Here is a 22,597-nt window from a genome sequence, read left to right as displayed (position 1 = left end):
TTAATTTAAAGAATATTAATTATGACTGGTTAAAACTAGTATTAACCATAACCTCAACCTAAATTGCATACCTTTAAGATTTATGATTAAACCAAAACATCAATAAATCTTTTTGAAAAACCAATCGGAAGCGAAGAAAACAATGGTAACAATCCTCGAATGAAATTGTTGTTGAATAATATTCGGAAGGCTAATTATTTATAACAAGGTGCCTAACCCACACCCTTTTAGTACCTAACGATTCTTTAAATGTATATCAAGAACCTCTATAATTTTTTTTGGACCAGGGACTCTATATTGTGATCGCGACCAATAAAATGTTCATACTAATGAGATAGTTATTTCATGTTTTTGCAATGCATTTATGGCGTGTATTGAATTTAGATTAACTTTTATAATTCTAATGTAGATACATTTTTATAATGTCGTAAAAAAATAAAAGGTATACAAAATTATAGAACTATACAATTACGATCACAAACATTCCAGAGGTATGTCAACCGGACAGGTATTTATTATTAAACCGGAAATAACCTATATTATATTCCCTCCGGAAGAGTATTCTATGTTATAACTTCTTGCAAGTTGCTATAACGTCGTTCGACTCATTCGCTTGTAATTTTTTATACAATTCTATTGTATGATTATGATCTGTAGAGTAGAAACTTTATAAACGATTTCTCTTTGTACTCCTAGGCCCTAAATACTAGTGTATAGACAATTAATATAATATACATATATATATATATATAGTATATACCTACCAAGCGTAAAGGCTACACCAGAACATCATAGTAGACAGTACACCTAACACCTAATATCTATATTATATTTTACTAAATTTGTTTTTCATACAAATATAAAACCAGATTGTGCTAATTATTACTCGATATCAAATAGTTAAGGACGTTATACCAGAACGTGTTCTCCGTCTTACAAGTTCGTAACATAGAAAATTTTAAGCTCAGCAGATCACGTTTAGCTCCGTGAGCTTAAAATTTAGAGTGAATTAACCTCTCATAAAAATTAAAGGTAAAATTATTATCGAGGGCTTCTCGTAGGGTTTTTATAATATCTTAATGTTAACGCGAGTTATGAGTATTTTATGTTATACAAACAATTTACAATTTTAAAATACTCATAACTCGCTTTAAAACTAAAATACTCATAATTCCCGTTAACATTAAGATAAAATAAAAAGCCTATTAGAAGCCATCGATAATAATGTTACCTTTAATTTTTACACAAGGTCAATTCACTCTAAATTTTAAACTCACGGAGCTAAACGTGATCTGCTGAGCTTTAAGTTTGGTAAGTTACGCACTTGTAAGACAGAGACAACACATGCGGGTATAACGTTCTCTTAAAGTTTAAATCACCATTTATTATTTTTAATTTTAACGCTATGGTAGCCAGTTTAAAGCATAAGATATACGTCTAATACTCAGTAGTCAGTACTCATCGATAAAACTGTTCAGGAACGCAGACTATTTCAAGTCTTTGGCGTAATATAGTCAGTATATCGAAATCATGAACAAGATGAATTGTATGATCGTGACTCATGGTTATTTTAGTATAGTATAATGAAAAGAATTACATAAATGTGTACACGTAATAGTTTGTTACCTATAGAAGTTATTTTAATTAATAATGTAATAATTACAACGGAAATAAGGAATTAATAACTCAATTTAGTTTTTTAAGATTATTAAATCGTTTCGTGTTAATAGTAAATTGACATTTAGCTGTCTTAAACACATAGTTAGGTGACAAGTGTGTAGTGTATATATCGTTTCTAAATTTGTAATAATACATTTCATATGTTAATTTGAGCACAGAGCAACAATTAATTATAAATAATAAATGTTATACAATAAATGAACACAGATAAATATAGATAATTAAATAAAATAAATAAAAATTGATTTAAATAACGTAGTTATAATATTAATGAGACAGTCATAATTTAAATTGGTTATATGTTGGTTGTTATATAGTTCATATTATAATGCAAATCCAAGTTCTTCATCCATCACAATACCAATTCTTTTTTCGTCAAATAGGGATATCTTTAATGTTGCCTTTGAATGTACGAAGTGGCCAGTGGACACTGATTTGAGTTGTGGCTATATGGGCATTTGTGATTTGAAGTCACAGTCACATGCTTCAGTCACGTGTTCCGATTTAACCACAATATGCATGCTTTATCCATTAGGTACTTGTTCTCATACAATTTTGTGTTTAGATCATATTATACGAATATACGATGTAAATTATCAAAAGTTTAGTGTTATAAACTTGTACTCAAATTTTCCTTAGAAGCTCAAATCATGTTGTTTAACGGTTCACAGTTGAGTAATGAGTTAGTTATCACTTATCAGTTTTTGAGTTTTGACCATTCGGATTATCTATTATCCTGCGCTATTATTCATATATATAGAACTTAATCAACTTTTTCTTCAACTAGCTTACCTTAGTATTTTCACATTGGTTTTCGGTAACAATTTTCGGGACAAAAATCGTTAATCTTAAGTCAGTGATCTAGCCAGTAATCTGAACCTCTTGGTTCCCTATATATTCATATCCATTACCAGCCTGGCCAAATCAGAAAATATACAACGTTTTAATACTCTTAAGCATACATAGTTTTTTTTTTTATTATCAGAGTACTGGATGTATGAATATAGATATAGAGAGAATGCATAATGTGGTATATAAAGGTCGACTTTAAAATCGCATTTATATAATAGCGATTGGTGACAAAGAATTGATGTTGACATTTTGCCCAAGTATTCAAACCTGCAGCGGATCAAATTAAGTTTGTATTTATGTCTACATCGTTTTAACTGCCTATAAATATAAGGCGCGTACGTCTTATTATTCGACATTATATGCATATACCTATTGAAATTTTTTCAATTTTAATTGTAAGTATATATAGCTATTTATATTATTATATTCGAATACATACGCATACCTACAAAGTACAACTACACACACACACTACACATATATGTATAGGTACGTAATGATAATACTTATATAATATATACTTACCTATATTTATGTTGTTTACACTATGGTGCATGTGTTGTTTACTCTTTGTTTGGTTGTATTAACTTAAGATCAAAAATATTATTTACCACAGTTGTTGACAATACTACAGTAGTAGGTACAGAGAATAAAATATACCGTAATATAGTGTTTAAATTTTATAATTTACTCGAAAATGTATTAAAATATTTAAGTATCCATACATAAACAATTGAAGATTGTAAGGTATAATTTCATTCCGATTTCTCGTTATATAGGTATTCTTATCTTCAAAGAGTTTTCGAGTCTTCGATATTTTTCTTTAGGATTTCCATTCAATATCATTTATATCAACTGTGAGATGAATAAAATATAAAGATATATAAAATTCTTTAAGGGTTGTGTGAGACGTATGAATTAAAACGAATAATTTACGCCTATATAGATACACTTTTGTATAAAAGCGATTTAAAGCACGGATGATGCAGCTGCAGAGTTCGGCGAAGATATAAAACTGCATGATGTTATATAAGTGTATACATATATGTATAAGGACGGGTCGACGGAAATAATATAATATAAGTGAATAAGTTATGAAGCTTATCATCGTCGTTGTAACGGTAGCCTGCGATCAAGTGATGACTGACGGCGTCGATCCGGCAATAATAATATATAAACCGATTAAAAATGTGCTTTTAATAAACTGTGAGAACCGACAGACGCAGAATCGCACGTTTCTCGATTACGTATGCCACGGCGTTTTGGGCGCGAATAATATTATAATGCGAGTTCCTTGTATACCAGTTTGACATCTGCTACGATTTACACACGTCGGTGCGACGGCGCGAGCTGCTGGCCCGCGTGCTGGCTCGCTGATGTATTATTTAAAGCTCCAAAGCTCCTTCCCACCGCTCGCCCACCAGTTGATGACACCGCCACCACCGACGATTTTAATCCAAAGCCCATAACCAGAATGATTTCGAGCTGTAGAAACGCCAACGAAGAGATATCGATATATATATGGCATATAGCTGCAGTGAGTTGTGATGAGCGTAAACATTTTTCACGTAATTTTTTTCTCCGAACTTTTTAAAATTTGTTTTTGCTTTAATACATTTCATTATTTATTTATAATAAATGAAATGACAAACGCGAGTTCAAAGCCACATAGTGAGCTGTTACCGTCTGAGCGTGCGTTATAATAAAATATTATACTATACCTATATAATTTAACAGTACAGCGTGTGCATCGTGCAGCAGCATTGTTACACATATAAATATTATTAATATACATACCACATGTATAGATTTCAATAACTGCAGAGTTATGCAAATTGTTCGTGGTGTTTTTTTAATACTTTCCAGTATATACCTACTCGACAACGCATTAGTTTTTGTCGGTTTATTATTATACTCGACTATTACACTATATATAAATATTAATATATTACACTATAATGCTTAGCTATATTCATACATACTATGTGGATTGTATAGTTAAACGAGTACACGGGTATACCTGTAGCTGTTTCCATATTTGCATAAATATTTTAACCAGTAGTTATTTATTAATATCATCATGGTATTTTATTTTATATATTCAAAAAAAAAAAAATACATTTCACCACTTGACCTGCAGCAACATAGAGAATAATCGTTTTACTTTTTTATCATTGAACATAATTATAGAGTATCAGTGCAGCAACTGTGAGTATAAGTCGAGGATATAAATCCTGTTTGATTTAGAATTATAAGTATATAGACTATAGTCTATAGAGTTACCTATGTGTTATTTAAGACTATACCTATGTCAGTTTTCAAACAAATTTCTTATATAAAGGCTTAAAATCTATTGTATTGTGAGATATATTTTAATGATATAATAAAGATATGATATATTGATTTAATATTTATTTTTCTATAGGTAATTGTTTTGATTCAATATTGATGATGTCATTTTAAATAATCGACTCTCATAAAATTATGAATATTATAATCCAAAAATAATCGGAACGATAACAATTTGTAATTGTGGCAAGGTGTTTGTAGAGCAGTTAAACGGATTTATAAATAAAAGTCCTTCTTCAAATTAAAAAAAAAATTGTTTTAAAAACGAGTAGGTTGGTAACGAGAATTAAAAAAATATCATCTAGTACTTTATAATATTGTTTATTATTCGCATATTATCTAATTTGTTATTAACTAAATATGAAATTGGACAACGTTTGTATTGTACATAATATAATATGTAAACTCTACCTCGGCTATTGTACCTATAAAATGCCTGTATAATGTTACATATTAATATATTATATGTGGCCTACAGTACGAAGAACAATGTACAATATAATATTATAGAAAAAATTTGTGCATCGTGATGAACCTATTGAACACAATATATTATACACTTGTATATGTTATGAACGAACGAACACGCAAATCGGTAGAATTTTAATGACGTATGTTCTCATGAATTCAGAGAATCGCGGAGTTCTGTTGGACATTTTTTTCAGTCTATATATTATGAACAATTTTTTTTCTGAATCAACAAAAAACGAACAGCTAACATAGTTTGCACACACATGTGTGTGCATAATGTAGAATACAGCGTTAATGCTATGCCAAAAACAATTTGGGTCAAGTTGTATACAAACAAAAAAAAAAAAAAAATGTATAATAATATGTGGGTATAATACATCGTTATCCTTGATGTCTTGATGGTTTGTAGAGCTTAGATTTTATTATGCTATTAAATTTCTTATGTAATTATTTATAGGTAAACACGAAAAAAAAATTTGTTTCGTATTATAACTGGGTAGGTAACTAGGGAACCTGAATGTGCCATTAATTAACATTATCATGATACTCGCATTACCGGCTCCTGCCGCGTTACCGTTGAAACACTTCCCTTTTAAGTAGACACTAGACACTTATTACATATAGGTATCAATATATACAATTATTATTTTCAACAAAATTGAAATCCAAGAACAAATTGATTTAAATTAATCTGTTAATAAATTTATCTCTAAGACTACATTATACACTATTACACTGCTTAGATTACTATAGATTACTTAAAATATGACTATATCATCTGCGTTAAGTTAATCTGATATATTAACATAAATACTTAAACAATATAGTTAATTTCGATCAATAATTTATTAATTTATCTAATATTGTTTGCCTCAATCTATATTTTTTTTTAATATTAGGTTGATAAATAAAATATATTATTTTCTAAAATAATTTGACTTGTAATAGTTTTTAATTTCTAATCACTGCATGCAAGTGTATCGCATGTATGCGGTCAATGGAGTAGCTGCTAGCTGCATGGTACAATAGTGACTTTTGTGTAAAAAATATGATGTATATTGTATTTTATTATAATGAATATATGATAGAAAATTTTTAAATTTGATACCACTCTAAAATGAAGTGAAAAACATTTAAGAGGTTTTCAACTTCAAGTGACCTTGTGCTACCCTATCCGCCCTAACCTTAATAAGTGAATTGTCTTTTTCAATGCGGTATACCCTCAGTACATATATTACTTCCGGATACAAACATATTCCATGTACATGCTTAGAGCACCCGGAACAATGTAAAATATTTAATGTAGATAACCGTTTAATAAATCCAATATTTGTCTAATAGGTTGGTAGGTGCGTATTATAATATTAATATATAATATTTTGCAATAGATAATTTGGTATACAAAATAGAAAATGGCCATGTATACTCTTATAATTCTATATATTAATAAATAATATTACTTACAAATCTGATTAATATTTAATTTAAAATGTTTAAATTATGTTATCAATGGTACTATTACAGCAATTTTAACAGTTCATATTTATTCTTAAATTACGTATAAATCTAGTGATTTAGTATTTTTTTTTGACAAATGCAAAAAATCACTTTTCATAGGTACAAAAAATTCACGATTTGTGTACAGTTTTCAGTTTATATAGCCATATTATGTTAACCATTGAGTTTTAAAACGTCAAATTAAATGATAAATAAACAAATAAAAATATATAATACTAACAATTTATTATAATGTACAAAAACGAAAAAATACGTTTTGAAGTAATAATTTTAGGTAGTTGATCTTTATAATTTAGGAAAAATAACTATATTTTAAAATTTTAAATGTTTATATAAGGTATACGTTGAAATTAGGCGGAAAAATAGATACTTTATTCTAAAGATTCTGGTTCTGCAATTCGACCACTTTTGTTTATTGATAATCAATAAAGTGCATATTGAAATGTGATGATTTGTGGGTTTGTGGGCGTGAAAATGCGGTTATGGCAAGCTGTTATGATGTGTCGTTTCGATATGGGTACATTAAATAGTATATCGAATATGATATATTTATAAACAAAGTTTTTAAAAGTCGAATTTGGAATAAAATCTATCCAAGAAGGCGAACCAGCGTCTAACAAACAGCTTATAACATATATAATTAATAATTATTGTTTTCTCGACTTCACGTATGTAGCTGTAGGCACAGCAGTAGACAAACAACCAAACACCATCATGTTCACTGGATTTTTTTACCGGAATTAATTAAGCGTTTTGGTAACTTTTAATTTCGGAAAGATTATAGACCGGCCTTACATGTCTGTATATAGTATATAATGATGTGGTTATTTACAAAATACATTTTAGATTTGAATTAATTTTACAATGACATGTCATATGTAGTCGTGTAACTCGTGTTGTACCTATTATTTTAACATATCTTTTCAGTTGACACGATGACACTTGAAAAGTATTGGTACAATGGTTGCAAATACAAAAAAACCAGTCGATTTGTGACTTTTTAATAAAATAACAAAAATATAACTGAACTAAAGCCTACACTATTTGTGTGTTCTAAGATAAAAAAAGCCAACTATAACTAAACATAAAACAAATAATATATTTATAATAAAAAATTCATCATCCTTTCCCTCTTACATATTATAAGCTTGATTGAAATCGTTTTGATCTCTAGATCCGCTACTGACACGCATACGCTACACATTATTATTAACACATATACGTTATACTTATATATAACAAAACATACACGTCCAAATGTGCACGCGCGCGTACATGTGTACGTAACTATGTAAAATACAAGACATATAAAATATAACACTTTAATCGGTCCATCATCATCCCACTCCTACTATATAGGTCCAAGAGAACTCGATCTCGTACACTTATATAACTATATCTATATGAATATTCGACCTATAGGCCGAATAATTAGTCTTTGATGTCGTTCGTCTAAACATTAGATATGTATCTTCCGATGACAGCACTTCACACCTTTAGATATACAGTTAATGATGTAAACAGTTACGAGTTTATAATGACCACCCGGGGTAAGTCCGATCGTGTCCGGCTATTGTTTCCCCACCGTGTGCTTGTATAGCAGCAACACCAATACCTGCCCGTTTGTTATAAAATTTCATATGACGTAACTATATATAATATACAGCCGTGTTGTTTAAAATAATAAAAAAATGTAATTAATACGCGAAGCGTATAGTATGTATCAATGTATGCATACGCGACGGACCTCGTACGGATCCGCAAGCGTATAGATACAATACTCACGCATAATATGTATACATACCTACCTATACATGTTTGAAAAAAAATACAATATAATAATATAATGAACGCGGATCAACGACAAAGAATGTCTCAGCCACGCTGCAGTATAAATCACTTCGTCGAAGCCCTGTTTAGCGGTGGCGTCTTCAGTCTTCAGTGTCGGCATCCCCCTTTCAATATAGTCCGAAAACGTCAAGGTAAACATTCGAATAAACAAGTGAAGAAAACCACATTTCGGGTTTTTTTATTTTCGTCTAAAAGGGTCCGCATAGCGATTCGTTTAATACGGTATATGTGTACAGCAAGGCAGCGGTACCTGCGTAATAATATGTCGTGTACCTATGTATTTTTTCCCAAATCGATTCTTTGTGGTTTGATTTCATTGTCTACACAATGTCTGTATGTTTTTCGCCTCGTCATCCGACCGTCGCGGGAGATGTTTATCGCGCATTTGATATTGTAACCGTTGTCGCCGTGTCACGTATACATATTATTATTACGATCTAACATGTTTTCCAAAACAGATAATATATATCATACATCCCCTGCAAACGTAATGGAAAGGTCTGACTCGTCAGGGTGCCCACACGCGGAGAAGACTCATATTATAATACCTATATCTCTCATACATTATCGTACAGATGTACCGCGCATGTTTTTATTTGACATTTCGCAGCGCCGTACGTATTATTATAATATAGTTTATAGACTTTAGTTTCTCGCACCTGCAACGATTACACAGTGTATACAGTGAATACAACGATATTCTTGAACGCCTCAAGACTTTAACACAGGGTTTTCAACAGTATAACTGACTTCTCGACCAAAAACCACGACCCTCCTATACATACGTGTATCACATAACTTTACATATACATAATATACAACATACAATACGCCCACATCGCTCAAACGCTATTCATGGTATAAATATAATATGTATAACGATACACAATACGCTTATATGTGTGTCATGTTAAACAACAGACTGACCGGCGCTAAATGCAGCTCTCTCTCCCTACTCGATAGTACATCTGCTATATATAATATGTATTATGTGTGGTGTGTACGCACATGACGTCCGAACGTTGTATAGAGTCAATATAATATATAAATATATATTGTTCAGCGTATTTATAAATCGTAACGAAAAGAATTTCACGCTCACGATAAATCGACGCGCGGTAGTAGATGTAAGGTATAATAACATATAACCGCACGCGTGATGTAACGGCCACGAACTTTTTAGCGTGAATTGTTTTTCGTCGGCCTTCGTCTATATTTTTATCTTGGAGCTTGAGTATATTATACTTATATCTGCGCTGGCACCTGATTGCAGGGTTTGATTTTTCAGCGAAATTCATCGCATGAACAGTAAAAACAAACGATGCGCGCATATTGTATAACATACACGTTAACGCTTAGGTACTTGTTTCAAATTTTGAAACGAAAATAATATATATGCTCGAAAATTGAAGTTCAATAAAAACCGGTCCATGTGTAGGTACTGTATACATTAACCGGTTGGAAGATGGAAATAAAACAGTACATAGGTAATATATTAGATTAAAAAAAACCACAACGTCCAGACACTGCTTAGTGTGTCATTGATGAATGAGCGAGAGTTTTCAAAACACAAATAAAAATAATTAGATATAATATACTTATACAAAATAAACTTATATAATACATCTACGTGCGATACGCCGCGCGCCGTGGTATTTTTTTTACAATAGCTTTTTAACGGTACATCCAGAAATAGTGCTTTTTACGCCAAACTAGGTATATTATTATTTATTATACATGCTCACATTAGATTTAAAAATTAATTTTACTGGCTGTGTTGAGCATTCAGAAAAAAAAATATGAAATACACGCTACTGCTAAACTAGATGTATATTATGTATAACAGATACCTATAGTTTTAAGGGGCATGTATATATTATGGTACACTCAATCATAAAACAATACGTATTCTTATTAACGTTAAATATATTTTAAAAATTAAAATACATATCATGTGCAAAATATATAAAATACCGAGTTTCAAAAAAAAATATTTATTTTATATTTACCGTTTTATATTTAAAAAAAAATATTATACTATAGTCAATAATAATTTGGGTTTAATTGTATCAAAACACCACAATTTAATAAAACCTTAGTTTAGGGATTGTAATATATTACCTATCTATCAGATATAAAATTTGCAGATTTATAACAAATGGTATAAAATTAAGTTTGAGCCTGAATATACACTGCGGTTTTTTCGCCTTAAGATTCGAATGGTTTTAACACCACGGGTTTTTACGTTACTGTCTAAACAGCAGTTTCAAAATCAATTGAACTACGCGGTATTACCCCAAGCCCTTACTGCCAGACCAATGGCTACAGTTTCTGAAGTTTTATTTTATATAAGTAATAAATAAAAAAATATATACCATAATCGCACAACTTAGAACAGGTATTCCATATTTAGATTATCTTTTGATATATCTTAATTTTTTTCAATTAGTATTAAATTGTTGGTATCTATAGTATTTTAAAATTATTGTGCATAGTATAAGAAAACATCAATTTAAATTATAAATAATAATATTTATACCTAAATGTTTTTTTAAAGATTTTTTTATAGAAATAACATTGCTTAATTTCATAAATTGTGAAAAGAAAGTTAACTTTTAGATTGATAAGAGTGAAGCATACAATTTATACCTACTTCATATAAAAAAGCAAACATTTGAAAAATAAAGAAAATAATTAACGATGAAAAAAAAATGAATAAATGTGTAATATTAAGACAAAAATAAGTATTCCATGCTGTAATAACGAATATTACTTAAAGTTTTTATACTAAGCAAAAAAGGTTAATTCATGCCCTAAAATAAATACATATATACGCCAACTAACAATTTCCTAAAATAAATAATGTCTTAAATTTATAACAGACTGCAGATTAAATATGTATATATATTTTTTTTTAAATTGATTAATACCAAAAGGCATAATAATGTGTACTTTGAGGGCATATTTATAAAACTGGTTTGGGAATTTGCTAAGAAACTTTTTTTCATCGCATGACCATTTTAGCAGTTAGTTGTGCCGATTGACGTGCTGAATGTAGAATTGCAATATGCTTATAAATAAAATAATGATGGTTATGTTTCGCATTTACACGATTGATATTTTTCTTTGAATTACTCTTCCTACACTCCTACTTCTAAGTCAACGAAATGGTATTAAAACAAAAAGTATTTTATAAAAAAAAGACTTGGAAAAAAAGAAAAATACAAAATAATTTTAAACAAATAATAAAATACATAGGTATCTAATCATAATTTACAATAGATAACTATATTGAATACACCATTATAATTTAGGGCCACGGCGGTGTCTAGTGTATGTAATATATATATAGGTGCTTACCTACTAACCTAATTAAAAGAGAGGAACAATTAAAAATTGTCTTTATGTTTGACTTAATATTAAAAATGTCTTTAAAAAAATATAAAATAATAAAATAATTTCTAAGCAAAACTGTAGAAGAATTTCAGATTAAAAAGTACAAAACACAATTTTCATAAACACAAAAATAAGTATGGAATAATTATGGTGGTCTTACGGTGTTCCCTTATTTTTGAGATTTGTAATCTTTATTTTTAATTTCATATGGGTATGCATTATTTCGTCGTAGGTATACAATTTAAACGCTATAATACGCTATTATAAAATAGTATGAATTTCGTAAGTACCTATATATAGGTACAATGGAAGATACCTACATTGTAATTTTTCAAAATTGTAATGCCATAAAACTGATACTTGTAATTTGATACATAATAATAAACTAAATGCGATAACAGTGTAGCAAGTTAGGCTCGAAAATCCCCTTATTCGTAATAGGCGCAATAAGTGTGAAGATGCCAACTATATAATAACTGATACTGATTTAAATAATATAATATTGCGCATTCGTTACCCGGTATCTGGTGAAGTGAACGACGTCCGTTTGGCTGTCACGTTGCCGGCGCTCACGCGTATCTCGACTTCGCCGTCCGGTAGTACATCTGCGGAAACGGTGTCCGCGAAGGCGACAGACATCGACGACACGGCCGCCGCGATGGCGACCACGACGGCGACTGCGACTGCGACGGGTCTGCGGCTCATGCCATCCGGTTATGCGGCGAACGCGGACACTGCGGCTCCGAAACGGCCGGCCGACGGTGGCACGAACGAATCCTCTCGCGGAACCGAAAAAAGTGACCACTGCGACGAAATCCGGAAGCGCCCTGCGATAGCGACGAAAACAATGAATTAAATGTCAGTTTCGATTTGGATAAAGAAATAGAGTGGCAGACAGAGATAGAGACGACCGAGTCGTAGTGTTAGACACGGTTTCGTGTACGAGTTGTAAATGTGAAGAAAAAAATGATTGCGACGACAATCTCGCCGGTAAAACGTGCGCGGCGATTGTGCGCTCGGACACACGTGCGTATAGCGAATGATTCGTGCGTCGACCGGCTAACTAACGGCGGTGCCGGTGATGCCGCGCGAACAGAAACCGCCACTCCTGATGTCACTCTTTTGGTCGTCGTCGGTGGCGGCGTACACAAGAAGTCCCGGAAGACACGCCTACTACCACGCGCCGCTTCTATATTATAATATGCGTGCGAGTTATATTACGTTCATGCTATGCTGTATTGCTGTGTACGATAGGTAATACAGTTCGCTATGTTGAACAGTAAGTAAACCTATAAATTTGTTGTTCGTGACGTTCTTAGTGGTTACTATTGCAGTTAGCGACTACTATATTCGCTACTGCGGCCGATGTATGTCGAGTGGCATAAAAATATAAGTGCAGTAGTCAGTGGGACAACCACTTTTTCGCACATATACATACGTGTACGAGGTGATTGACCAAACATCCACCCCCATTTTTTTTCTTTGATAATAAATTTGCAGTACAAACACTGAATCTTTTGGAATTTTAAAATTTACTCAATGATGATGACCATTTTTTTCAAATTCTTAATTTTATTTTTCCACTTAACTCACGATTAAAGATACACTTTAATAATACACTTTAATCGTGGCCCTACTAACAGAGTATCCTGTGTCGATACAAACATCAGTTTTTTTTTAATGAAACTCCACTTTTTTACTGTACCTAATTGTTATAAGATCGTTTTTAGAAAATGTTGATAGATCTAATTTAACATTCCAACGAGTGGTTTCTCGGTTATTAAATCATTTAAAATATTATTAACGGTAGATTAACTAAATCACTAACACTTTCAAACCACCATATACCATAATATCTTAAAAACCAGTTATCGTGTGGACTTATGTATTAATATTCATTGTACTCAAAGTTAAATAATAATTTAATAACTACTCGAATTTTCAAAAAAATTATCCACTAAATAATTTACAGTAGGAAAAGGATGGTTCTCATTTGAAAAACAGAAGTTTGTATTACCAAAAGACACTTTATAACAGTACACACCAATAGGTATATACATATTATAGAGCAATATTTCATATTTTATATCGTTAAATTAATATAATATAATATTACAATATAATATTTAAATAAAGTTTACAGGGCTTGGAACTGAAATTAAAAAATACTTTTGAACCTAAACTAGTACCTATCAATATTTGTTGGTGGAATATCTTTTGGTTCAAATATTATACCTTATAAAATATAAGTACTTAATTTAATCTAATAATAATTAACTAATTTAATATGGTTGTAAATATATACTTTGGATTTGTAATTTTTTATAATTTATGTGGTTCCAGAAAACGATAAAATATAAGCAAAATGTTAATATTTAAATTATTATTATTCACCCATCCGTTAAAGTCATTGACAGATCGATGTTTTTAAAACTAAAATAGTAAGCCCATCAAGTTCCTTTAATCCATATCAAGATAACTATTACTTGATCGTTGTAGATATGAAGTGATTATACTAACATGATTTTTTTTTACCTTTTGAAAACAAAATATGCCGGTAAAACAAAGTAGGTAGCATATATTAGGAAATGTTCACAGCACATTTAAAGTCTTGGATTTTACATGATAAATGCACCGAGTTCACATCAGTTATGTGCTCATATAGTTCATACAACGTAAATAAATAGCATGAATCACTTAATGAATTATAACATTCATTATCTTTATTTATTTACATTATTATAAACTTAAAAATTACTCATTTGATAATTATACACATTACCCATAGAATATTACCTATACATTGTTTTTTTTTTGTAAACTATTTATGTCCCCAACCGTTAATTTATCAAATTGAATATAATTTATAATACATATTATAAACGTACAAATAAGTTTTTAAAAAATGCACCATTAACTATTTTAAAGTGGCCCAAAATACAATTTATAATACAATGAAAATTGAAGTATATTTGTATCAAGATATCGCAGATTACATAATACCTTTTTATCATGTTTTATGTGGCAAAAGTTATCAAAATAAATTTTTAGATCTCTCAATCAACATAACTCCGGCAACATTTTTAAATTTTTCAAACAAATAGATATAGATAAAAAACTGTAAATATTAGTATATTTTACTTTGTATAATAATAATAATAAGATAATCTATAAAGACAATGTCAACTTTTATATTGTATAACTATCATTTTGTAATTATAGGCTAATAATCCTAGTAATTGAAGCCTTTATGTTAATAATAAAAAAAAAAAAATTAGAAGTGGCACACACAAACTACATTTTTTATTTAGTTGATTTTGACGTATGCTTGTAACATATGCACGAATAATTAATTAGATTTTAAGCCCTTAATATTTTTGACATTAAATAATAGTGAGGATATAAAATATACGTATGAAAACAATACATTTTAATAAGATTTAGATCGCTACAAATAACAGATTACATAGTATATTTCATATTATTCATCAGTTCCCTTTTTTCAAAAGTATTACTAATACAATTGTACGTATATTCCGTAATTTATCACTCGGGAATTTATATATCTTTAGGTAGGTATATGTCATCCTATACTATAATATATATATATATGCAATTGCGTGTCTGGCGTTTGCAATCACACCGGTGGACGTCATCATTTCGTCAAGACGATAAAATTTTTTTTATGAAGGTACACGTTACAATAATAACATTCACACTTTTAGTTATGTAGACCGTAGACGATTATTTTTCCTTTCATTTTTTTTTTCGTTTAATTTATATGCGTATTTTTACTGTCAATTTTTTTTTATTACGGTACTTGTTTTATGTACAAAAATGTAACTATAATAAAGTATTTGTTTTAACCCTTCTGCAGCAGCTATTGTATCTCTGGCCTTGGATGATACAATAATATACTATATACAATAATATTAATAATTAATATGTTAAATGTACCTATATATATATCACTGCATTATTATTACATATTTATACGTAAAGTATGATTTTTACTGATTTTTTAATGATATTATAGTTTTTTAGAAATCTGTTTTAAATATTAATTTTAAATTGCACAATGAGTTAACGGGTCCCTTACTTTACTCTGCTAATAGTGTTATTTGCATGCAGTTACTAAAACTAAACGTAATTTTAGTATAAAATAAACAGTAATCAAAATAATTACTATTTATAACCATATAGCGATAGCATTTGGTAGTACAAATTAATGTAGGTATTAACATTTAGTTTTAATATGAATAACTTGTACTTGTAATAACCTGTTCAACGTTTCCACACATTTCGAACGTTTGTATATAGTTGGTAGGCGAGAGGCTCGGGGGCGTATATTTTCAACGTAAAATAATAACCTCCCTAGTCCCTGCCTCCCTTAAAAACGATTGGCTACAGGTCGGCCCACTTAAGTATTAAAATAGTTCTAGCGCCACAGTATTTTATTTGACAATCTTTGAAATATGTTGACGTTGAAAAGAGAAAAACATATTTTTTTAATTTCAGAGCCTGTTGAAGGCAAATACCTACACATATAGGGTGATTCGTCAAACAAGCTCATCCTCTTTTTTCTTCAATGATTTGACTATCAAAATCTGAATTTTGGAATATTGAATACCATATTTTCAAATATTTGAGATTGTTTGTACTACCTATACTTACAGATGTTTTGGAATGGAGATTCAAATTTATAGCTTTCAAATAAAAACAGGGGGTTTTGTTCTTTGAATTATGTTGGAAATATTTTTTTAATGAAAATGCTGACGTGTCGGATTCAAAATTTGAACGAATAGGTTTTGAGTTGACCTATTTAATTTTGAATATTGAATTTATTTGGTTCATTTGGTTATGATTACCTATTTGAAAATGTTAGTGATTAATATTAATATTATTAATATCCATCAACCTAAATAATTTCTAAAAATGTTTCAAGTAGCTATTAGAATAAAAAATACTCGATTAATTATTCTATAATTTTTTAGAAATTTTAAAAAATCAAAAATTACTCATTCAAATTTAGAATTAGGTAGGTACATGTATATATATTTTAAATTATTCTTTATCCAGTTACATAATGTATTCTAAAAGTCTCAGGTACCAAAAATAATATTTTTAAATTACTACAAAATAACAGAACTAAAATCGTTATTCTTGGTTTTAAAATTTTAATACGTAATTTTGTCAAAATTTTAACTTAAAATGCCTGTAAAAATAACTGTGATTATTTCTTTTCAAGATTTTTAGATGGGTACACTATGGATCATTAAGCTTCGATACCTTTATTTTGATTATTACATACATTCTGTTGTTTGTTGGTAGAGATTTCCTTTATTGATTATTTTAATTTTGAAGTGAGCTATAAAAGTGAAAAATAATACAATTTAAAGACACTCTTAAGTCATTTTAAAATTAAAATATAAAAAAAAAATACTCAAGACTAAAAACCAGTCAAACCATACACTTTCTTATAGAAAACGCATTTGTTTTCTCAGCACAATATCATATAGCACACGTTATATATACCATAATATCGTACTTCAGAATAATTAATTTTAGGTACTCTGCAGCAGTTGAACACACTATTTTTACTGAGCTCATTGGAAACCAATGCGTCTAGCAGTGAACAAGTTCGCAGGTAGCCGAAACATTACTCCAAGTGATGTACACTGCGTACAGGACATGCTGTGTGGTCCCACTGACGTCTCGATTTGCATGAGCGAGCGAATAATTGCTGCCTCTCAACGCGCCACGCAAGCCTTTTATGAAATGGTCGAAGACATTCTTAGCTGCAAACTGCAAAGAGCAAGATGAGAGGCTAGCTGAAGCCAAAGCAAGAGCTGCTCTAAACGTCTGAGCTCCTTCCGTCAAAACGGCAGAACGGGATGCCAGGCCGGCGGGTGCGTGCGACACACCGGGCCGAGAATAGGGTCGATAAACGGGATCGTCATCATTTATCTATGTGACCATTTATGTTGTAGCATTAGGTTTTTTAATATGTATATTCGATGTTAAGTATTGTGATTAAATGTTTTAACGTTTTTCATCAATAAACGATGGCAGCAGAGGAGTATAGTATTGTGCAAACAGATCCTCCTCTGCTGTCGGTTCTAACTAGGGAAAAAAAAAGGTAGATGCTCTGCAGTTGTTTTTAATATTTGACAGTTGATTTTTCATAGCATTTAAAGACAAGAAAAATATTTAAGGCCCCATTTATGATGTTTTTAAGCTTCAGTTACATAACAATAGTTATGGCAATTTTAAAATTTTATATTTTTGTAAATGTTAATCATTCACAACTTGCTTCAAAATTAAATTATAAAAAAACCTATGTGGGGCACTAATAATATCCTGTAAATTATCGGTATCCGGCCAATATCGTGAAATTATTACTGTGGCGGCCATAATAGCGAAAACAAAATGAGCGATCATATGTAATTAACATATTAATAGCTGAAAAGCTACAAAAATATCTAACATTTATTTAAGTTAAATTTGTTTTGTTTTTATTGATCATAAACCGGGCAACTAATATGTCCATATTAGCTGTTTGTAGGAACGAATGTTTGGTTTGAAACACGTAATGTAAGTGTGGCAAGGACTTAGTAGTTTTAAAATTCTGAATGGTCACCTATTTGTGAGCCAGTAACGCGTACGCAACACGCTCGGCCACACCAAGCCACAGATAAAATTATATCCAATCATATCTTTTGAAATGTTCAAAGTTACGCATCGGATTATGAATGGATATTAGTTACATCATATTCCCCTGCAGACCATATTAACATTAAAACATATAATATAGTATGCGTGTAAATATTGAGCAGAGATACGTATAGATTTTGCAAAAGGTCCGAAACATGTTTTTTGACGAGTGGTAAATTATTACTACATGATTTCAAGTAAAATATATCCAAACGAATTATTAAAACTAAAAACAGATTTTTATTTTTTGGGATTATAATACAGTTGCTCACATGTGCATCATTGCATCAATACAAGCCAACAAGACATATAATTAATATGCAACTTCCGTAGTCATAGTCGTCTATTATATTGTACGGGTCAGTTTATTTGAGACATTTGGCGTTATAAATATAAATCTTGCAGCTAATGAATGTAAAATGCGCATACATGCGTAATGCGTAGGAACTCAATAAGGAATATTATATATTATATATCTATGCACTTAATGATGAATGCTATTGAAAATTGATGATTAGGTATGCAATTTAAATAAAAAAAAAAAAATATTGAATACTAAAAACCTTTTTAAATTTAAACATACTAAATACTTAATAATATACTGTTTAAATGAAATCTATGATGTAAACACGAATATAATATTATTGTCTTAGCACTTTTAGCGTGTCAATATGATTTATGACAGTATAATATTTTTTATAATAATATGACTTAATATGTAACAAAGAGAAAGCCGCGTTTTATGATATATTTATATGCCATGTTTTAAAATTTTACATAATGTCTTTTAAGTTGTTGGCAACTTTTAAATTGGCATAGTACAGCAAACGCACATTACAATTATATTTTAAGCCTTAAAGTTATACGATCGTATATTGTACACGTAGGTACCTACTGGTTACTACTACTTGCGACTATGGTAACGATAATATTGTGATTTATTGGTTAGTCGTCACAGTTAAATTAAAATTATTGTCTACAAATTACAAATATATATTCATATTATGATTTATCACGTTAATATTTTAGGGACACTGTTAATATAGCTGTAATCATTAAAAAAAGATTTTTATGAATACAAAACCGTTGTTAAATTCTGGTCTGTTGGTTTGTAACATGATATATTTTTTGAAAAGTTGTTTAGGCACCATCAATCTATCACGTCGTAACAACAAAGATTATTTTATAAAATCATTGGTAATAAGTTATAATCGGTATACTTATAAGTTATTATAGTCGCTAGTAGTAAATATCTATTCACTATTATATTATGTAGGTATTTATACCTACACTTTACACTTGCAACAGTTGTACCTATATACTTATACTAAATGTATTTATTTATTTTTTAATTCACGCAAACATTATACAGCAAGTAATACACGCGCCGTAATTAAGTAAGTATATTGAAATTTAAATGAATTTGTAAAAAATTAAATATAAATTTAACGGATCTTCAGTTTGGTGGAATATCATCAAAAATATAAAACAGTGTTCCCCGTAAGTTTTTCTTATTGTCTAATTGATCACATAGGATTTTATAAACATTTCACAAAAGTAGCCATCCAAATTATTATGAAATACATATTTGTATCTATAAAGTATAAAAAGATGTACAAAAGGTTATTTATAGATTTTGGATATGTAATGAGAAAATGCTAAATAATATTTTTTTTTAAGTTATTCGGTTAGAATGGATGTCACGAAAAATTTTCGAGTCGTACAAATTTCGTATGTATCTAATAAATATTTTTTAAAAATTTCTTTTTTGTAGGAGGGCTTATATGAAACGTTTCTAACATAGCCCCCGTAATTTTTTTTGCGAATTCTATTAAAAATAAATTCGTATTTATTCCGGTTTTTATCATAGGTACAATCAATTATATTTTAAATATTTATAACAAAGCATTTGAACAAAATCTATGTGATGAAGGGAATAGAATGGGCTCAGGATTGGGTAAACGTACGTACATTATGTTAGATAATAATTTATTGAGCACCTATTAGTCTTATTAGTTATTATACTTGTTGATTGCTTAAATCCATAAATGTATTACAATAAAATTAAAATAAATTACATTCATACTACAGAAACATCACAACTTTTGTAATTATAGTTCTAATATAGAAATTTGATATTGAATAATAATATATTATGTAAAACAACGGAATGCAATTTCTATTTTCAAATGCAATTTGAATTCAATTAGCTAATACTACGCTAAGGATAATATTATAAAATCAATTGTATATTAATATATTATGATTTATGACTAATACCATTACCATATTATACATAATTTGGCTTTTATTTAAAATTATTTTAATTTTTAGGTCTAGCTATAGCTGTGACATGACTAATACACCACAATAGAAATTTAATAATGCGGCGATTCCGAAAAGATAATTTTTAGTGCAAATATATGTACGGTACCTACCAATACTTACTAGTTACTACATTCCAATTGGCAATTACATTACAAATTACAATGCATTAAATTCCTACAAAATCCATAACAATTAAAATTAGGCGATGAATCAATTAGTTCAATTAGTTGTTTGATTACAATAAAGTCATTTTTTAAGAGCCTTTTTGTATCGGATTATTGATTCATCGGCATCCTGTCAGCGGTTTTTAAATGTATACCACTCTATGGTGGCATCGTATAGGCACTAATTATCCTTTTGCTTCAATGGCATACTCAAATCTCTTACATTCACACATCAACAAATACCCAACAGTTCAGTCGAAATTAAATATTGAAATAGATGCACCCACGGGCATGTATTAGGCACCACTGTCCACTATATACAGGGCGATTCACAAAGCATGTTCGCCTCTTTTTTTCTTTAATAATGTAGCTATTCAAAATCTGATTTTTAGAATCTTTAAATATATTCGAAGACCACATTATCAAATTCTTAGAATTTTTGTACCACTTAAAGAGTGTCCTATGGCGATACAAACTTTTGTTTTTCAATTGAAAACCCCTTTTTTACTATAAATTATTTAATGGATAAAAAACATAAATTATTTGTAAAAACGATCTAAGTCGGTATCGTATAAATACTAGTTCCAATAGTACGTATATCTTATACTTTTGTAAAACGATTTTTAATGACTATTATCCTTAGACCTTAGTACAAACAATTTACTAACCAAGAACTACTCATTCGAATTTTTAATTAGTTACATCAAAATGAAAAGCTAAGAAAATTCAAAAAATGTCAAATGCCTATCAATAGTTTTTCGATATATTTTAATCGATGAATGAATAACTTATGAGGACATTTTATAATACATAAAAAAAAAAAATTAAAACAAAACAAAACGAAAAATTAAATTAAATTAAAATACCAATAGAACAGAATCATTATATTTTGTTGAAAATTATATGTGTGCAGTAAATACTAACATGAATATTTGTTGAAAATTTCTAGTCCGGAAATTATTTCTTGAATTTTACAATAAAATAAGGAAATTGATTTTGACAAAAACGGGTTTGTGACAAATTTGCGTTTTTCTTACATTATAGATTCTGAATGGAGCGATGAAAGTGTTGATATTTCAGTGATCTGATTTTATTTATAATTTCCTTTAATTTTTTTTAATGACCGTCATCACTAGGATTAGAGGCTACATTTTTGGAAATACGCATAAAAAAGAAACATTAAGTCAGAATTTTACGGAAAAACGAAAATATTATGAAATAATCAATTTTTAAAGCTAAGGATTGAAAATTTAAAACAAGGTTTCTAATTAGTA

The 22,597-nt window shown here is 29.5% G+C and overlaps 1 protein-coding gene across 1 annotated transcript in view; it reads right to left on the bottom strand.

Annotated features, from left to right (window-relative positions):
- The window catches only part of GIIIspla2 (Phospholipase A2 group III), a 48,392-nt gene extending 35,212 nt beyond the window's left edge, over positions 1 to 13,180 (bottom strand). Inside the window, exon 1 of the mRNA XM_015512825.2 lies at positions 12,635 to 13,180. Within this exon, the coding sequence (XP_015368311.1) occupies positions 12,635 to 12,822 (188 nt within the window). The 5' untranslated portion in view covers positions 12,823 to 13,180. The remainder of the gene's footprint in view (positions 1 to 12,634) is intronic.
- Between the last annotated feature and the right edge of the window lie 9,417 nt (positions 13,181 to 22,597).

This window comes from Diuraphis noxia, unplaced genomic scaffold (assembly GCF_037042655.1).
Source record: "Diuraphis noxia isolate RWA-SAM2 unplaced genomic scaffold, SU_Dnox_SAM2 contig0004, whole genome shotgun sequence".
NCBI lineage: Eukaryota > Metazoa > Arthropoda > Insecta > Hemiptera > Aphididae > Diuraphis > Diuraphis noxia.
This window is presented reverse-complemented; position numbering and strand designations above follow the sequence as displayed.